Here is an 18,392-nt window from a genome sequence, read left to right on the forward strand (position 1 = left end):
ATGGTTATAATGCGAGTGTTGCCCCCTTAAACACTGTCAAATGTTTTACAATGTAAATAATCCTGATAAAGCAGGTTATTAAGTCAAATTAATAGTTAAGTGATTATTATATCAATACAACTTAGAGTTCTGTCATTTACTCAATACAAATTACAATGCAATTCTATACAAATGCAAATTAACACTAATTGATTAATTGACAAATAAGTTGTGTCAATATCAAACCGGGGCCGCTTGACAGCAAATTCCCGAGCCGCTTTCCGTTTCCGCCCCTGGAGCATTATGGTAACGAGCTTAATAAGTAACAAGCCCCGCGCTGTTCATCACACTTCCACTCATGTAGTCTCACTCATGCAGAAAGGCAACGCGAGAGGGAGCAGGTTAATAGGCGCCGTAAACTAATGAAGTTACATTTGAAAGCGGTAACGAGCGCAGAGTAATTGATTAGCGTTCGGGAGGAAAACGAGTCAGGCAACAGCAGCAGCAGCAGCAGCAATCGGGGTTTCACCTGTGGAGGTTCTGTGATTGGAGGGGCCGGGCGCTGCACTCCGCCCCCCCTCGGTGCGCCCGCCCGCCTCCCCAAACCCAGAGCGCACGCAGCTCCTCAGTACCTCCGTCTACCCCCAGCATAACATGAGCTCCCATCTCTCCGAGCGGACGCACGGCGATACAGATGGTTTCTGTACGGTATCCCGCTTTATGCTGACCGAAACTGCTGTTATTTAGGAAAAGAAACCCCCGCCCCCACCCCTTCCCCGTTACCGGTTGTGTTTTTTATTTTATTTTTTTTGGATGCGCCATGCAATCTTGCTGTTGGAGTTGTGGCATTCGGCTGGTGGCATGGACGTGGGTTTGGAGTCTGGCTTTGCTCGGAGCGTGGTGCATCCCCGCCAACGAAGGTAAAAACACAGCGAGGGAGACATCGTGGGTTAATGTCACAGCCTTTTAGCACACGACAGGGCTTTAACTGGCACTGACAAGTTCGGGCGCTTAAAGGTCCGTAGTCTACCTCTGGTGCCCCCCCTTCCCAGACCATCGGTCTCCTTCATGCTGCCTTTACGCTTGCGACTCCTTTTGACATAAAACGAGGTCGCCTATAAAATTAATATGAGCAGATAATGTTTATGACAGCAATGTCCCCCAAGTCGGTAATGACAGTCTGTTCTCAAACAGCAAGAGCTGAAATAAAAAAGGACCTTTGAACAGAACATGTCTCTCCAGATCACCGGTCCTGTGAGGACTTGGCAGCGGCTACAGACGCGCACTGCGCTGCGAAAATCTCATTTTTAATCTGAAGCACTTTACCCGTGCTGCGTGTAACGTGTGTTGAGTTGAGAATGACCTGGAGGTATTCATGGCATTTTTGTGTTATATTTTATTTTTTGGCTTGTGTGTTGGGGGGGGGGTTTAAATTGACCTAATGGTTTTTCCCCCTCCTTATTCTCTTATAAGGTTATTTAAGGTCTGATGTGGCTGTAAAGATGTGGACCTTTGTTTGCTCCAACGTCTCAGCCAATAAGTTCAGTTGTCTCAGTTGTGTTCCCTCAGATATTTAGTGTCACACATCATTTGGTGCAGTTATTTCCATATGCGTTGCTGCTGGTTGCAAACTGTTAACTAATCAGTTTTCATTTCAATTGGACTAATGCACAGCTGCATTTCCCCCCTCACTGAGTCCAATGTGGACATTTGTAACCTGGTGTAAAGATAAGAAAAGAGAAGCAGGCCAGTGAAAGAGTGTGTCTAATATTGTTCCCACGCTATTGTCTGCAGACTGAGCAACATTTTAATAGCTAGAGATGAATGCCATTGTTTGGGGGCTATTAGACACCATTATCCGGGAAAGAGGGGACATTCATCAACCTCCTCATTCTTCACATGGCAGATTTATTTGGTCAAAGTTTAGATTCACAAAAGTAGTTCCCAATGTGTGGCCGCGGGACACGGATGGGTCCAGCAGTGGTGTGCGGGGAAACCTTCGGCAACGTATGAAATAGTTAAAGTTCACAGGGAAAGTGTGGGTAACCTCTGTCGCCTGGCTGAATGAAAACACCAGGGTTCTGCTGTGGTCAGCGTCTGATAAAAGTAAACTGCCACAAAAAAAGGAGTTAAACATTTACCATTTCACCTGAAAGGAGTGTTTTATTTCAAATCTGTCCAAAATTATTTACTCATGAGATTTGTTTTCTTTAGTCGACTTCAATTCCCATTTTGTTTAAAACACAGCCTTGTTAAAGTCAAGCTTCAGGCTGTGAGATTATTTGTGAATCAATGCAGCCAGGATCATAAGTCTGTGTTTTTACTTGTGAATAAGGAGCGAGCGAGGGAGAGGGAGACAGAGTCAGAGAGAGAGAGAGAGAAATCCTTAAAAACATCCACATTTAATCTTCCACATCATAAAACTGGTCCGACATTTGCTGTCTTTGTTGTTTCATTTTGTCGAGCTCTGCACAAAAAAAAACCTGTTTCCCTTCCTTGGAAAGAGCTCTCTCTCTCCCTCTCTCTCTCCCTTTCTTTTCTGTCTTTCTCCCCCTCTTCCAAATTTGACTGTTTGACCGAGAGCGTCTGCTTAACTAAACGCCTTGTTCAGCAAACAGCTCAACACCTCACATCACCTCAAGAATCGTTTTGCCACAGGCTGCCATCCGTTCCACGCAAATTTTTGACTAATTTGGCACATATTTGCATTGCAATGGATAATCACACCATCGCATGCATAATTGGAGAGGAGAGAAGAAGCCTATAATTAAAAAAGCCGCTATTCTGTCATTGGGCTAATTTATTGCAATTGAGAGAGAAAGATTAAACTATTGTTTGTCTTGCTTCAAACGTCCTCGAGGAGTCACTGGGGGTTTTGGCCACTTGCCCATCTCAATTTTTACCTTAATATGAGAGGAGCGTCCTATCAGGCAACATGCTGAGCGTCTGCAGGGCAATGTGTCCTCACATTACACAGCAGACTTGCCTCATCCAGCCAGCTTTTGAAAAAATCCCCCATTTATCTAAATTTGATTTCATTTGCAGGTATGTGCCAACTTTGTTTCCTGGTCGGTGACTAATTGTAGGACAAAAAATTAATAAAACCAGGGAACAAAGAAAAATCCCAGATCCCTCCTTTGAGATATTATCATTCTTCTAACAGTGGCGACAGTTTTCCTGCGGTGGGACTCCACCACTGATGAATGGTGTTGGAGAAAACTGTACAAACTGTGGCAAGTTGATTTATTTCCTCTCTCAAAGCGAATCCATTCTTATTTAAATTGATCAATTTTCTGAGGCTATCTGGATGCAGACCCAGATGCCGCACATCTGTTTTAGAGATCACTGTGTTCGATTAATAATAACGTCTGTCTAATGAGGATAGTCCTGGGTGTGTGAGCCTACACATTGCGGAGTTTAAAAGCCATCACTTTGCTTTTTTTGTTGGTAATGGTGTTGTTCAAATGAGGACAGTACATTTGGGTAAATTGTAGTAAATGGACTGAAAGAAGTGCGTGATTATCTTTGCCTGCGTATCTGTGTGAGAGCAAGAAGACACGCCATTAAGCCCGGAGCCATCCAAGCTAGCATGTAAATGCCACAACCAAATATCATGAAGCACAGGCACAGAAAAAAAGGGGGCTAAAGAGGTAAATGTGTTGAGATAATGACATGTTTTTATACTTTAAAGACTGGTTTCAGAGGTAAGAGCTAGACGTGGTTTTAGTCAAGACTGTGGGATGAATCTCTGAGGTCAAGTTTGCACTTAAACCCGTCACCTGCTCTGAATGCCAAAAAAGTGCACAACTGAAAATAAAAACCCTGGTGTCCTTCTGCCTCCCAGATCAAATATTCAGTCGTCATTTCAAGGAGAATTTTATCAGTAATCCCTGAGCTGAACAAAATCCACTTACTCCTCGACACGTTTGAAATACTCAGAGTATCCTTGAAGTAATGTCACTACAAGATTTTAAATCGCTTCATTCGTTCAGCGGTGCTGACTTTTAATAATAAGTTGTGTAGATCATTGTCACAGCTGAGCAGTAACTTGTAAGGTGGTTTGATCCTTAGAGAGAGTGAAAGAGGTAACACATCCCTTATGATCTAGTTCAGCATCACTTATCTCTTCTTTATGGCCTAATTAGTTGTCTAATCGCGTCCTAAGGACATCTTTTATTATTCTCTGTAGAGCAGTGGAGACAGTAAGACTAGTGTGTGTGTGTGTGTCTCTGTGTCTCTGTGTGTGTGTGAGTTGCTGAACTAGCTCTTGCTTTTTGTTAAGCTTTCACCACTTCCTCAGTGCTGCTGTTTATCCTTTGCTGACATTGAAGCAGGTTGATATGAGGATCCGATGTTTTACAACTTGACTTATCACACAACCTGTGACTGTACAGCAGGTTTACTGTCTGAACAATATCAATGAGATTGCATTTTGAGATTATGAATGTTTGTAGTAATGTTACTCTCGAGAACGTCCTCAAACAACAGCAAGAAGTAGGCTACTGTAACTGAAATAGTTCAACTTCAGTACCCAGAATTTTTTCTAGGTGTAGTCGATGCTCCTACTGTTTGTTTTTTTTACCAACCTAAAAATTGGTAATTCCATTCATCAGGTCCAGTCGGGGAAAGACTTGACATCCAATCCACAAATTTCAAACGACCAAAAAGTGTGAGATCATCTCCTTTTCTTGTGAAATTTGGGAAAGACAGCACCAGTTATTTCTATAGAAACGTTATGTCTAGGGATCGTATGAGAAAGTACAACCACTAAGCTGATGGTGGAGCTGTTTGCATAAATAAATTGGAAAATGTATATGAGGACACTGTTGAAAGTTGGGTGTCTCTCTTGTGAGTGTGTTTACATTTTATGTTTGGCATCTTGACCGACCATGGTTGGCTGATATATGTATTTTCTACATTTTAAATTGGGCACTGGCTGAAAGTGGAGTGAGTAACAACATGTGCAGTGCATCTAATAAGAAGTAGTTGGACTATATGACCAGATGGGATCAATGTCAATTATTTGGATGGAGACTAACCATAACAAGTCATCCTGATATAAGTAAATGTCTTAAATCCATGAATTTTTATTACAGCCTTTATTTTAAAGTATATTTTTATATTTGGATCATCATCATCAAATGAAAACATCACAGTGACTATATACTGTGTGATCTGGGTAAAAGATGCCTGATTTTTAATGAATGCTCAACAATCTGGCCGTTGGACGTTCGCTTGGATTGCTGGCATGTAAGAAACTTCTGTCAGCTGTCTTGAAGCTTGAGCAGCTCCACAGTCTAATTTCCCACATGAGTATTGTCTGTTATAAACTGTAGTGAGCTTTTTGAAATATTATTGATATCGTATTTCTGGCTAAAACTGTCATCATCACTGAGACAGACCAGACTGTCTGCATCTTCCATCCGTCTGTGTCTCTGTGTTTCCTTGTCCCTTATACTTTTCTTTTGCAGTTGAATGTAATCAGTGTAAAAGATGCATAAATGCAACATCTTTAACTGTTGGACCACCAAGCATGTAACAAATCTACTTGGCTTCTATTAGTTGAATGCTCAAATGTCTGCCTCTTAATCCACTCCTATTACATGACAAGGAAAAAGCAGCTGTAGTGTGACGAAGGACCCTTCAGTTGGTCTTTCTCTTTTATTGTTTGAGTACACACTGTGTCAGATGCACAGCAAGCCAAACGTTATCACAGATGAGATAAAAAAAAAAACTGAACTCCGGCCTGAACAAAACCTGACTGCCGTTTATGAGCGTGCATGTTGTGACTCGTGTGGTGGTGAACTCAGGCGAGTTCAGAAGGTGCTGCAAACTTAACAGCCTTAAATGAGATACAATGCAAATTCACTGCAGTCAGTATCTGTGGAAATGCTGTTCAGGGATTTTTGTGCAACAAAGGTTGAGTCATGACCGGTCTACGTGCGGGACAGGCCTCAAGCCGTCATGTCGGTGCTGTACGACTCATTTACTGTTACAGTGAACCAGACTCTGTTGTAAGACACAGAGCCACTGAAGTAAACAATGCAGCTGGGGGACGTGCTCTCCTGATTTTCATTGAATGTGACGTCACAGTTCCTCCCTCACACACCGGTATAGGGCGGATAAGACAGAACATCGCAGGACAGCACTGTCGTCAGAGCTGCACTTAAAGATGAAAACATGTTTTGAGTGTAGTGATCAGGTACAACTTTCAACTGAGAAGCTGAGACAGGGGGATTTTAATGGGTCAGTTTTACTAGAGAGCTACATTCAGACATGAAGCCACAGAAAACTTCTTAAAGAAACATCTGGCTTTTCATACTGTATATGTGATTTCCATTCAATTCCAACAACACTGGTTTTCAGAATCCAAGATTCAGGGAAAGATTTATCATCCATATAAGGGTCACAATATATTTTTGATGTTGTTTCAACCTGTGCATTTGCAATATAGCCAATAATAACTTGACTGCTCCAGATTTTTTCTGCAGTCTTTCTCAGTCGGTTGCAACAGAGTAAATCACATTCTAGTATCATGATGTTCAATCAGTGAAACCATATGATAGTATGTCAGAAGAAATCAAGATTACTGCACTGAGAGCACTGACTTGTCACTCACAACAGAGCGTGACTTTATGTGCAGCTGTTTGCTGAAAGCTCGATGTGAAATTTATTTTCTCCGAGCTGTAGAGGCTATGTGAGTCAGAGACAGATTACTACAGGGAGCTGCAGAAGCTACCTGAAAAAACTGTCGTATGAAATGGGAAGTGGTCTGTGGGTGAAAGACATGAGGAGAGTGGATGATGGTACAAAATAATGTCAGTAATGGCACAATAATACCTGGAAGTGAGGTTGGTCCTCACCTTTTTGCAGATGTGGCAGAAGTTAGGGGATTAAATTAGGGGATGTGTCATAGGTGGTGATTGGACAAAAAGATGCACTAACCTGCATTTCCATGGATTGTAGACACAGTTGTTCAGGTCATCCCAGGTGAAGAAGGTGCTCCTTATTCTTTTATTTAGTCTTGTTTCACAAACTATCTGAATTAGAATCCCTGTTAGCTGTGCAAGTTTTTTCATTTATGACTTCCTCGCAAATCAAAACAAGAGCTCTATTTTTAATCCTCATGAAACTTCCTTTATAAAAAGTATTTGAATCTACTCAGCAATCAGCCTCTGTGATGCATGTGGAACAAACCTCGACCTTCATCAGCTGAACAACTTGTGGTGATTGTAAATGGTTCTATCATTAGTGAACGAATACATTTAGATGATGGATTTAAGAGAAGAAGGTAAAACTTTGAGTTATGTGTTTTGTTTTGTTTTTGATGGATTGTTTGTACTGACTGTGTGTTTGACTTTTAACAGTGAACCTGCTGGATTCTCGTTCTGTGATGGGAGACCTCGGATGGGTGGCCTACCCTAAGAATGGGGTAAGTGTGACCATTACTTGGATAACATTTTTTTTTCTTTTCTTTTTTTTGCTTAATCTTGTAGTTGCCAATCACTTTTTTTGAAATGAGGTGTTGTTCTTGTTTGCTCTTGTTGTTGTTGAGGAATGCCTTCAAGGCTTTGTGCTGTGGCTTTTGAAACAATTATAATCCTTATATCCTTACATCCCTAATCCTTTAGTAGGGTGCTGAGTGGTCGAGTGGTTAGAGAGCATGTCCCATGTTGGCATACAGTAGCCTATGCCTGAAGCGCTGATTGCCAGTTTGACTCCAGACTGAGACAATCTTTAGCGCATGTCATTCCCCCAGTCTCTCTTCCTGCTTCCCTGCCTCTCTACACTGTCCTATCAAATAAAGGAAAAATGCCCAAAGAATTAAAAAATATGTGTATAAACTTTAAGGGCTTTGGAAAATTCATTAAACCTAGTTACTAATCAGCAATAATAAAAATGATGGAATATCCAGAGGGTGAATAAGACAAAAGGGCAGCAGCTTTTAAGCATATTTTTCTTAGGTAAACTCAGTTTCCATGAGCATGACGAAACACATTGGTAACTTCATGATTTTACACTGAAGTGCAGGTACTTCATTTGTTTTATCAAGGTTAAAGGTCATTTCATTTCCAAGAACTCTCAGTTCATTACCAGAGTAAATTGAATTCATGAATAAGATATTGAAAGTCACCATGGAATATATTATTCTCAAGCCAGGAGCCGGATTTCCATTTCCAAAGTATTCCCAGGATGATGGCTAATTAGAGAATGACTTACTAGAGTTGGAAAATAGTTATTCTGTGGTATTGTTTAGTGTGTTTTGATGAAAAATAGCTGCTTTTTAAAATCATTTAATAATGTATTTCAGAGTTTCAACACTGCCTCGCCTCATGAGAAAATCGTTCACACCACAATCTGTCACCTTTCCTCGGGAAAACATAATTCCCTCCCAAATTCATTTGTGCATCCATTTGATCCACGTGGAAAAATCCCTCATACAGTCGCAGCTCCTGTTTAACGAATATGAAGCTATACACGCCAAAAAAAAAAAAAAAACGATAGTGCTGACCTTAGCGCTTTCTCAGCTCCTGGTATTCAAATCACGGCCCACTCTGTGGCTCTTTGTAGATGGGAGAGATAGTGCTGACAAAAGCAGCAGTATGCGCAATCATATTAATGAAGATGTGATTATGGCGCATGTGTGTGTGTGTGTGTGGGGCTTCGACAATGCAACTGCATAAATAACTGCTTTCAGGGAGCGAGATAAAATGAAAGATGGTAAGGATCTCATTATGGTATTGTCTCGTATTAGCTGTTTTGTTTTTACTCGGCTGCGGTTTCTGGTGATTGAAATGTCTTTTTTCCCCACTTAACTTGTTGTCTGACACTTAATTGACAAACTCGTTAGACAAAATAAATAATCTATTCCTTGTTTGGCATTTGGCAACAGAAGTTATTCCTGTTGGCAATTATAATTCTTATCATATTTGCTAATTATACAACGGTGGCCAATCTGTGGCATATTCTCGCATCTTCTGCACACGCACAGAGACGCATTCACACTTGGCAGCAGCAGTCGACCGTAGCTAAATAAGATGTTGAGAATCCACTGAAGGGTTTGTCTTTTTATTTCTTCTTCTTTCTGTTTTTTTATAGCCTCATGCTCCAGATGGTTTGTTTCATCCCTCGTTTTCCCCTCCTCCCTTCAATCCCCATCATCGCCTCTGCTCATTTTTTTTTATCTGGCTCAGCTCACGTCCCTGTTCCTCCCACCCTCCATGCCCTCCAAACATTTGTTTGACTCAAAAGTGTCATTTTTTTCTTATTCTTGTCATCTGCTTCTCTTGTTTTTTCCTTATCTCACCATCTCGCCATCTCCCCCTCCCCCCCGCTCCTTTGTGTGCTCCTTCCAAAGCATCCATATGGTTCCAAAGTTCTTGAAACATGCTTTTAAGCTCGAAGGAGATGAGGTAAAATACGAGGTTTGAAAAAAATATTTCCAATTTATTTATTTAACCTTTATCTACCCAGGCAAGCAATTAAGAACAAATTCTTATTTACAAGTGCAGCCTGAACCAAAGAGCAAAGGCTTTTTGAGGGGGGAGGAGGAGGGGGAGAGGGGTGCTAAAAGTAAAAACAAGGTTATATAAACTTCAGAATAACAAACAGTTAATAAATAAATACATTACAATAAAACAGTAAAAACAGTGGGACGTGGGGCGGTGTTTAGCTCAGTTGGGAAAGTTGCAGAAGGGAAGAGAGGTAGAGAGGTGATATACCAAGTATGGTTTTGTAAGTGAGCCAAAGTAGTTAATTCTAAAGCCAGTGGCAGAGCTGTCCGGTGTGGAGGGATGTCCAGTCTACTAGGTTATATAGGTCGCAGTGGTGAGTAGTGAATGGTGCGCCTCTGGCAAAATGGATGGCGGAATGGTGGAGAGTGTCTAATTCCCTAAGGGTGGATTGGGCAGATATGGGCAGGATGGTCATTTTAACGTGTGTTTGGCTGAACAGGTGAACAGTGTGACGGCTGAACTTGAAATGTTTCGACACAATTCAAAAAACAATAACACCGATACAGTAGCTTGAAACTGAGAATTATTATATTTCATTCATCACTGAAAACGTGTTTTTTTTGTCATTGCACTGTGAGCGTCCTTTATGAAATCTAAATGTGCTCAATGAAGATTGGATGATGCTCTCTAGCTCATGAGCCACAGCTGCCCCACCCAAAACTCCAGCATCTTTTGTGCTCAGGTGTGGGGCAATTATTATCCTGGGGGAGTGTCTTTCACTCAATGACAGCTACAGGAATTAATTACTGTGTAATAAACAAAGGCGTCACCCTTGTAGCTTTCAGCCATTCAAGCCAGTTTCAAGTCATTCAAACCATGTAATCATATTAACTACAGTGACAGATTCATAAATTCCAAGGTAAAATAAATTAAAATATCCAGTATACCTCTCTCTCCTCTCTCAGTTTCACCAGTGTTACCCCCCTCTCACAGATGGAGTAAAAACCAATTTGGAAATCTGGCTTGAAGACATCTCAGCTAGAAGACAACCAAAGTTTAAAATTTTGCCTTAAGGGGGCCCCGCCAGCAGGGTAATCTGGCAACACGGAGACAGATGTGGTGTGAGTCTGAGGTGGGAAGAGTCAGATAGAGATGGAGAGCTGCAGACAGTCAGACCATGACAGGGCGAGACAGAGGGAGAGTGTGAGAGAGGAGAAAGCAGGCTTCCTGTGACCTCCACAGTACAAGTCCTCTGTCTCCTCCTGTTTTGAAGTAGAGGAGTGAAAATCACTGCTGAAGGTAGAGGGGGGGAGAAAGAGGGCACAAGGGGAGTCAAGAAGACAAAGATAAATTGGAGAAAGAGACAAGGGAGAGGAGAGAGTGTGTGGCATTTAAAGTGTCTCTGGAGCATAATTACTTTTTGTCTCCTCCCCGTGTCTCATTGTGGGTGTCTGACAGCAGCACAGCAGATGAGGTTGACAAGGGTTTTGGATGGAAGCGACAGATTACATAGTTGTAGACAGATTTCAATGGTTGTAGACAGATTTCAATGCAATTAATTAACACTGTGGAACAGACAGACTGTTGGACATTATTCAAAGTTTTTTTTTTTTTTTTTTGACTAAGACAGAAAACAAGTATGAAGCAAACAGCTGCCAAAGTTCAATAAAGTAATCAGAAACTCCACACTGAAGCTCCATGACGAGACATTTAGCTGGTATTTAAAGGTGTCATTGGAATTTCAGTGAGTTGCAGCAAGTTTGCATCTGTGTTTGACAAAAAAAGAGGGACTAGATGTGAAGATGAAGATATGGAAAAAAATATACATAGAGGAATTTTGGTTGCCTGCCCATTATGACTATTTGGCTGTCAACCCTTTGTCATCTAATACCTCCATTACTTCCTGTTCCCATTGTATCGGAGGAGTGCTGGTGGGTGGGCGGCCGATCATATGACATTAGGTGGATGCTTTTATCTGCTGCATCATGAAGGGACAAGAATGAAGCAAGAAAAGTCAGGAAGGAAGGTGTCATTAAAGGAATGAATCTCACAACGAGGATTATTTTTGCCTTCAAATCCATCTGTCTCCATTTCCTCCCATCAGTCTGGCAAGTCCAAAAGCCTTTTCTCATCTTGTCCTCATCTGAACGCTAACAGGCGGTGGTTACTGGGTCGGTAACGGCGCTGACACACTAAGCCGCGGCCACAAAGAAGTTAGCGCTGACAAAGGGCGACTGATGAAAACCTCTGTGCCGCGTTGCGTCACTTAAACTCTTGTGTTAAATCTTAAATCAGAAGAAAACACTAAAGCTGCTGCTGACGGCTCACATGCATCTCCTTCTGAGCCTGTCTGAGAGGAAGAAGTAGAAAGACTTGGCATTGCATAAAAATGACGATGCCAAAGTAGCCCACCATTTTCCCACCCATCAATCTGTTTGAATGGTTACTGAGAATATGTCTCAGAGAAAGTTGCAACTAACAAAGTATTGATTCGTGCTGCTTTCGCCTGATCATTGGAAACACTTTACCCAACTGATGTTATTATATCGAGATAGTGATTCAGGAAATTGGCAGAAACATTTACTTGGACTTTAAGATAAACTGATTAGATTTTGGTGGTCAAAGGTCAAGGTCACTGTGACCTTACGAAATATGTTCTGTGATATCTCAAGACCACCTTGAGGGAATCCTTTTAGATTTGCCACAAATGTTCACTTGGAGTCAGAGATGAACTCAAGAGATTTTGGGTGGGCAAAGGTTCAAAGGGTTCAAAGTCACAGTGACCTTGTATTATAGTGATTTCAATAAAACAGAAATGCTCGAAGTAGATTTCAGGACATCTGGCAGAAATTCAAATGAGCTCGAGTATTTCCTGCAAATTTGCTGGTGGTAATACGCACAGCCTTGTTGCTCTGTAATCCTGGAGGTTCTGATTCAGATCTTTTCCAAAAACAAGTTTGAACAACAACTCGAGTGCTTCAGACGTAACATGGAGATTTCAACACCTCTGTTCACCAATAATCTATCTTTCACACTCAATGTGAATTGGTGCCTGAAGGCTTTCACTCGTGCAAGAAGGAGGCAAAAGTAAAGTGAAAGCACACTAAATTGATTTAATCACTGATTCAGCAGACTGAGCAGCGAGATGTAGAGCTCTCTTCCATTGCAGGCCATGTGTGATTCAGCATGCTCACTTGACCATAGATAAGGGTTACTGTAGCATCAAAGGTGCTGAACACACTGCAAAACAAAAAAAACACTCAATGATGGCTAAGTGATGGCTAACAGTCGGCTTGTTGTGATGGGACACTAATCTGTCCCTAATGAGGAAGGAGAGCGGCTGTTTGAACAGTTCAAGGAGTGTTTGTTTAGAGATTTGTTGAGCCACAGCTCTTGTGCTGTTCCACGGAGCCTCTCTTTTTTCCCCCGGCACATTACTGTACCATGAAGGAGGGAGGACAAGGAGAGGTAAAAGGGACAAAGGAGAGAAGGAAGATAAGACAATGGAGGGAGATTAACTAGAAGGATGACAGGAGGGAGGGGCGGAGGAGAGAAGTTGAAGAAGAGAAAGGAGGAACAGCAGAAATCAGGGACAAGGAGGAAGACGAGGAGACAGAAGCTGGAGGAGAGAGGAGGAAGTGGGGGAAGTGGTCGAGCAGTGTTTCTGGGTTAGACTTGAGATTGGATAATTAAAGGAAGAATGGAGGACATGGAGAAAATGATGATAGACATGGATGAAATGAAAAGGCAGAGGAATTAGGCATGAGAAGAGGGTTTGTTAGGATGGATGAGATGGAGGCAGAAATGTGGAAGGGGGGTCAGGGGGGGATGCTGCATGGGCATGGCAGGAGAAGGACAGATCTATTATAGTGTCATGACAGTCAGTGGTAATGGGGGGTAATAATGAGTTGCAGACAGCTTTATAGACTTGGAGCCAGGAGGGCACTCAGCACAGCCACAGGGGGTCTGCTGACGGATGTGACACGTGGACCCATACGAGCACACCCGCACACACGAGAGTCAACAAAACAAACGCGCACTAATGAGGAGCTAGAAGGATGCCTATAGGGGCCGTGGAGTGTAGGGAGCAAAGTAGGAAAAGGGCAGAAGGCGGAGAAGAGTAGAGGGTAAGGGGCTGCACAAGGGGGTCTGGAAGGACTGAAATTAAGATCCTATGATTACTAGGACCATTCACCTCCACTGGGACTCAAAGCTCTCGACCCGTTTTTTGATCTTTCACAATAAAGCATGAAATTAACTCACTAAAACTCTTGCATCCATCTGCTCGTGGTATCAAGCCATTCAGACGTTTTTGGTTTCGTGTGGGTGTTGAGATTTATGCCTCAGAAAACACTCTAATGCCACGTGATTACAAAGGATTTGGTTCGTGTTATTCAAAGCTTTGGAAAGCATATATTTGAAAACCACAAGAGACCCAGTTCTTTTTGAAAACAATGTCCTGGTTACTCAATTTCTCAAGAAACTCTAGAAACTCAGTCTGTGAGAGCAGCGGTTGCGATATGAAATGACAAGGGAGTTTCTGAGTGACAGGGACATTGTTTTAAGGAAAGATGGAGCTGAAATCTTGTGTAATTATCTGCTGAAGTTGTCAGACCCATTTCAAAGTATCTGCGTGTCGAGATACCACAAGGGATAAGTGGGAAAAAGTGTCTTGCTGTTGGACTTTGAGTGAACTGACCCTTCTGAGATGGGGTTGTGTGAATTGCTTGAAAGGTGATGTGGGAGCACGGAAGATTATAATATCACATTCTTCTTTTTTAAAACAAAGGGGCAGTGAACTGCTTTACATAATCACGAGAGATGAACGGCTAAAGCAGGAATAAAAATGGATTGGAAACAGTGCGCTGTGTAGAGCACGCTTTTGTTTCTACAACAACTCGGCATTATCAGCATGGGTGGTCCTGACCCTCAGGCGTTGGCGTGTTTGCTCTGTGCGCCGAGGCTTTGTGTTTGACCTCTGTCACCTACCCACCTAATACCACATACTGTGGTCTGTAAAGATCCCGTGAAATAGCCACTTGAACTTCATAGAAAATGGCTGATTTTTCCTGGAAAATCACACACACACAGTGGCCACATCATGGTGCAGGAGTGGGTGTTAATCAACATCCTACTGTACCAATCACAACTTCATCTGCAAAAAAAAAAGCCCTTTATTTTGTGCATTGTACATGAAAATCTCCTATTTTGAAATAAAATCCATCACATTAGGAAAGCAAGGACCCCATTTAATGGAGAGCATTAGTTTGAACCCTGCCAACCTCTGTTTGCAGTGTGTGTTTTTCGAAGCTGGAGTCATATAGGGTGTTTATCTGCAGACTAATGGCTCATGGTAAATCACTGTTTGATGAGTCAGTTTAGAGAGTTAGCTTATGCAAGTGTCATGTCCCATTTCCATTTGTAATCACTAACACTATTAATACAGTCGAGCTGCAGAGTGGGAAAATTTCCAGTGGCAACAATGGCGAGCCCGCGTCATCCACAGACACTGAACCCATTTGGTTCCAAGCAAAACCAGAGAAGGTCATCTGTTCAGCTCCCTGCTGGGCTACCAATAATGATTGGTGTGTGTCTGTGTGTATATGTGTCTCTGTGTTAAGCTGTGTAAAGCTCAGAGCAGGCTGCTGGATCTGTGTGATCTAACCAGTAAGAGGCTTAATGTCTGCACTGGGACTGACTGGGCTGGGGTCTGGGAGAGATAGGGGCTCTGTCACAGACGAGCATGCACAGATATGTTTGTGCGTCTAGACTCGCAAGGACCCTCATCAACACAATGCATTTAACCCCTTAACCTAATCCTAAATCTAACCTTAACTCTTAAGCCGTGTCTGAATCCTCAAACAGCTTTTCCATGAGTTGATGATTGAAAATGTCACTTTCTAAACATGTGCTCGCATTTGAGGCCTGAAAACAATGATAGAAGTACAAGATTACAAATACACACACACACAAACACTAGACGGTTAACAACACTCGTAGCTGTCTAATAATACTTGACAATGCCTGCATCCATTCATTAATGTTTCAGGAACTAAATGATAATCACTGTAAAGAAAAATAGACTAAAGCAGGAATGGGATAGAAAAAATAAAAAAGACAGATGCTGAGCAAGATGGAGAGAAGAGAGAGAAAAGGCAAAGACAGAAGGTTGTATACAACAGCTACAGCGAGAATTGATTAATATGGGCTATTAGGCTATAACACCAGATCATAGTCTGGTCCCTCTGGCCATATTACAGTGACATGATGAAGCGCCTGTATTAGCCATGGGAGAGTGCTAGTGATGCAGATAATAGCCACGTCCCAGGAGACAGGCAGAGGGAATTAATGCTGCTGTCTGACACACACACATGCACATACTGTATACACACATACACACACAGGCATGGATGCAGATGCTCAAATACACAGGAGCTTTGAACACTGAAGGAGTAATTTACATATATGCACACACACTGGCAATAATGGGGACACCCACATACACACACACTTGATAGCAGTATGGCTATACGCATAGACAACCACACCTGTAAGTGCACGTTAATTCTTTTTTTCGCTGACAAGCGCTCCACCCCTCATTCATGGGAAATGCATAGATACCCTATAACCCTATCTCATTGTCAGAGGAAATGAGGTGGAAGGGATGAGGATTACTCCTCTTCTATCTATACTGACACTCACATACACACCAAGGCAGTCTCTCCGTCTCTTTTAAAATTCCTCACCATTGTGAAGCCATCCAAAAATGCATACCTCAGTTTTGACACTGTTTTTTTTTTTTTTTTTGATTCCTTGCTTTCAGGATTCGAACCACATTTCTCCACAAAACCATTTTCTTGCCAAAGTTCTCAAATATTCAATCTTGTCAATCAGCAGTGTTTACTTTTTGAATATTTCCATTTATGCTGCTCTATACTTCAGTGATTCAGATTGAAATATTGTACATTGTACAAAACTTCATCGATCAAACATTTACTTCTCCGATTAGGCTTTTACATGAATAAAGAGTGTACTAAGCATAGCCTATATAAAACCAAAGCAATGTGAGTGCTGAAAGATTATTTATTTTTCTCAGCTTGTTTCATTGACCTAAATTACTGCTCAAGGATCAGAAATGTAAAAATTGGCAGATTTTTCATAACAAACACAAGGCATATTGTGTTTCACATATAACTTTTCTTTCCCATAAATCATCTCCAGAGCTCTCAGATTCATTTTGTGACAATTTTGAAGGATATAATCCCCGGGTGGGGAATATGGGTTAATTCAAGTGTATGTGTAGAAGTTACAATTTGCTACATTTGACCTGCAACAGAAAAAAGCTGCTTACACTTTCAATTTAACGTTTCTGAGTACAATTTGCTTGTGTTGCCAAAAGAAGTGTTAAGCTTTGATTCCCTGTTGTCCAAGAGTGAAATTGTTTTGTTTTTTTCATCTTTCACCTATTTTCCCTTCAACCTTGATTAATTTCCACCTTCTCTCTGCCTCAGTGGGAGGAGATCGGTGAGGTAGACGAGGACTACGCCCCCATTCACACCTACCAAGTGTGCAGGGTCATGGAGCAGAACCAAAACAACTGGCTCCACACCAACTGGATCCTGACCGAGGGCGCCCAGCGGGTCTTCATAGAGCTGAAGTTCACTCTGAGGGACTGCAACAGCCTGCCCGGCGGGGTCGGCACCTGCAAAGAAACGTTTAACATGTATTACTACGAAACGGACGGGTACGAGGAGGAAATGGAAGAAGGAGAGATGAGAGACGGAACGGGGATGACGGAGGAGGAAGACAGGGTGATGAAGGAAAGCAGGTACATCAAAATCGACACCATAGCGGCAGACGAGAGCTTCACAGAGCTGGACCTCGGGGACCGCGTCATGAAGCTCAACACTGAAGTCCGCGATTTAGGCCCTCTGATCCGGAAAGGCTTCTACCTGGCGTTTCAGGATTTGGGGGCCTGCATCGCTTTAGTCTCAGTGCGAGTTTTCTACAAACGCTGCCCATTTCTGGTGAAGAGCCTCGCCGAGTTCCCCGACACCATCCCAGGCTCAGAGGCCTCACAGCTGGTGGAGGTAGTGGGCCGCTGCGTTAATAACTCCCTGCCTTTATACGAGCCACCCAGGATGCATTGCAGCACTGAGGGAGAGTGGCTGGTGCCTATCGGGAAGTGTGTTTGCCAGCCGGGGTTTGAGGAAATCAACGGATCCTGTAAAGGTGAGAGTGTATGTATGTGTGTGTGAAGTAGTTTCTTTTCCAATAAAATCTGATTCTAGTTTTTTTCAAATGTGAGAATTTGCTGTTTTTCACTCTTCATGTTATTTTCCTGTTTTCACATTTTTGCTCTTTTTAGATGAGCGTGCGTTCATGTGTGCTCTTCCTGTGTGTTTGTTTTTGTTTTATTGCCATGCAAATGTTAGTTTTTAGTATTGTGCGCTAGAATGTGTGCATGGATCTGTTTATTCTTTTACTCAGAGTGATTCTTACTGGGTGTATGTGTGCATCTGTGTGTGTGTGTGTGTGTGTGTGTGTTTCTCTCCGGCTTAGTGCAGGGTATTCCCCCGAGCCCTGCAGCACTTTGCTGCTCTCATACAGCCGCTGTTCTGCTCCGTCTCGAGCCCAAACATTCCCACCGTCGACCTTAACTGCCATTTCCACGGGCACCCAGGGCCTCTCTATTTTTCTCTCCTTCACTCCTCTCCAATCTTCCTCTGTGCTGTCTTTAAATTACTCGATTTTCAGACTTGCACACTAGACCCTACTTGTGCAACCAAGAGTGGCTCTGAGTGGCGTGGTGATATTTCAGAAAGATTCCAGAGGACGGTTATCGTAGCGGCGTGAAGCTGTGATGTACAGAAAATTGAAACGTGTGATTATCTGGTGGCCCTTGAGTGTTTCATCTCTTCGCGCAATGTTCTATCTCAGATAATGAACAAACTTTTT

At 42.4% G+C, this 18,392-nt stretch overlaps 1 protein-coding gene across 1 annotated transcript in view; it reads left to right on the top strand.

Moving 5' to 3' along the window:
• Positions 1–799: 799 nt before the first annotated feature.
• The window catches only part of epha5 (EPH receptor A5), a gene marked incomplete at both ends in the record, with an annotated part of 63,961 nt that continues 46,368 nt past the window's right edge, over positions 800–18,392 (top strand). Inside the window, 3 exons of the mRNA XM_083982888.1 lie at positions 800–899; positions 7,347–7,411; positions 16,946–17,666. Coding sequence (XP_083839014.1) covers positions 800–899; positions 7,347–7,411; positions 16,946–17,666 — 886 coding nt within the window. The remainder of the gene's footprint in view (positions 900–7,346; positions 7,412–16,945; positions 17,667–18,392) is intronic.

Source organism: Trachurus trachurus (genome assembly GCF_905171665.1).
Source record: "Trachurus trachurus genome assembly, chromosome: 12".
In the NCBI taxonomy this organism is placed as follows: Eukaryota; Metazoa; Chordata; class Actinopteri; order Carangiformes; family Carangidae; genus Trachurus; species Trachurus trachurus.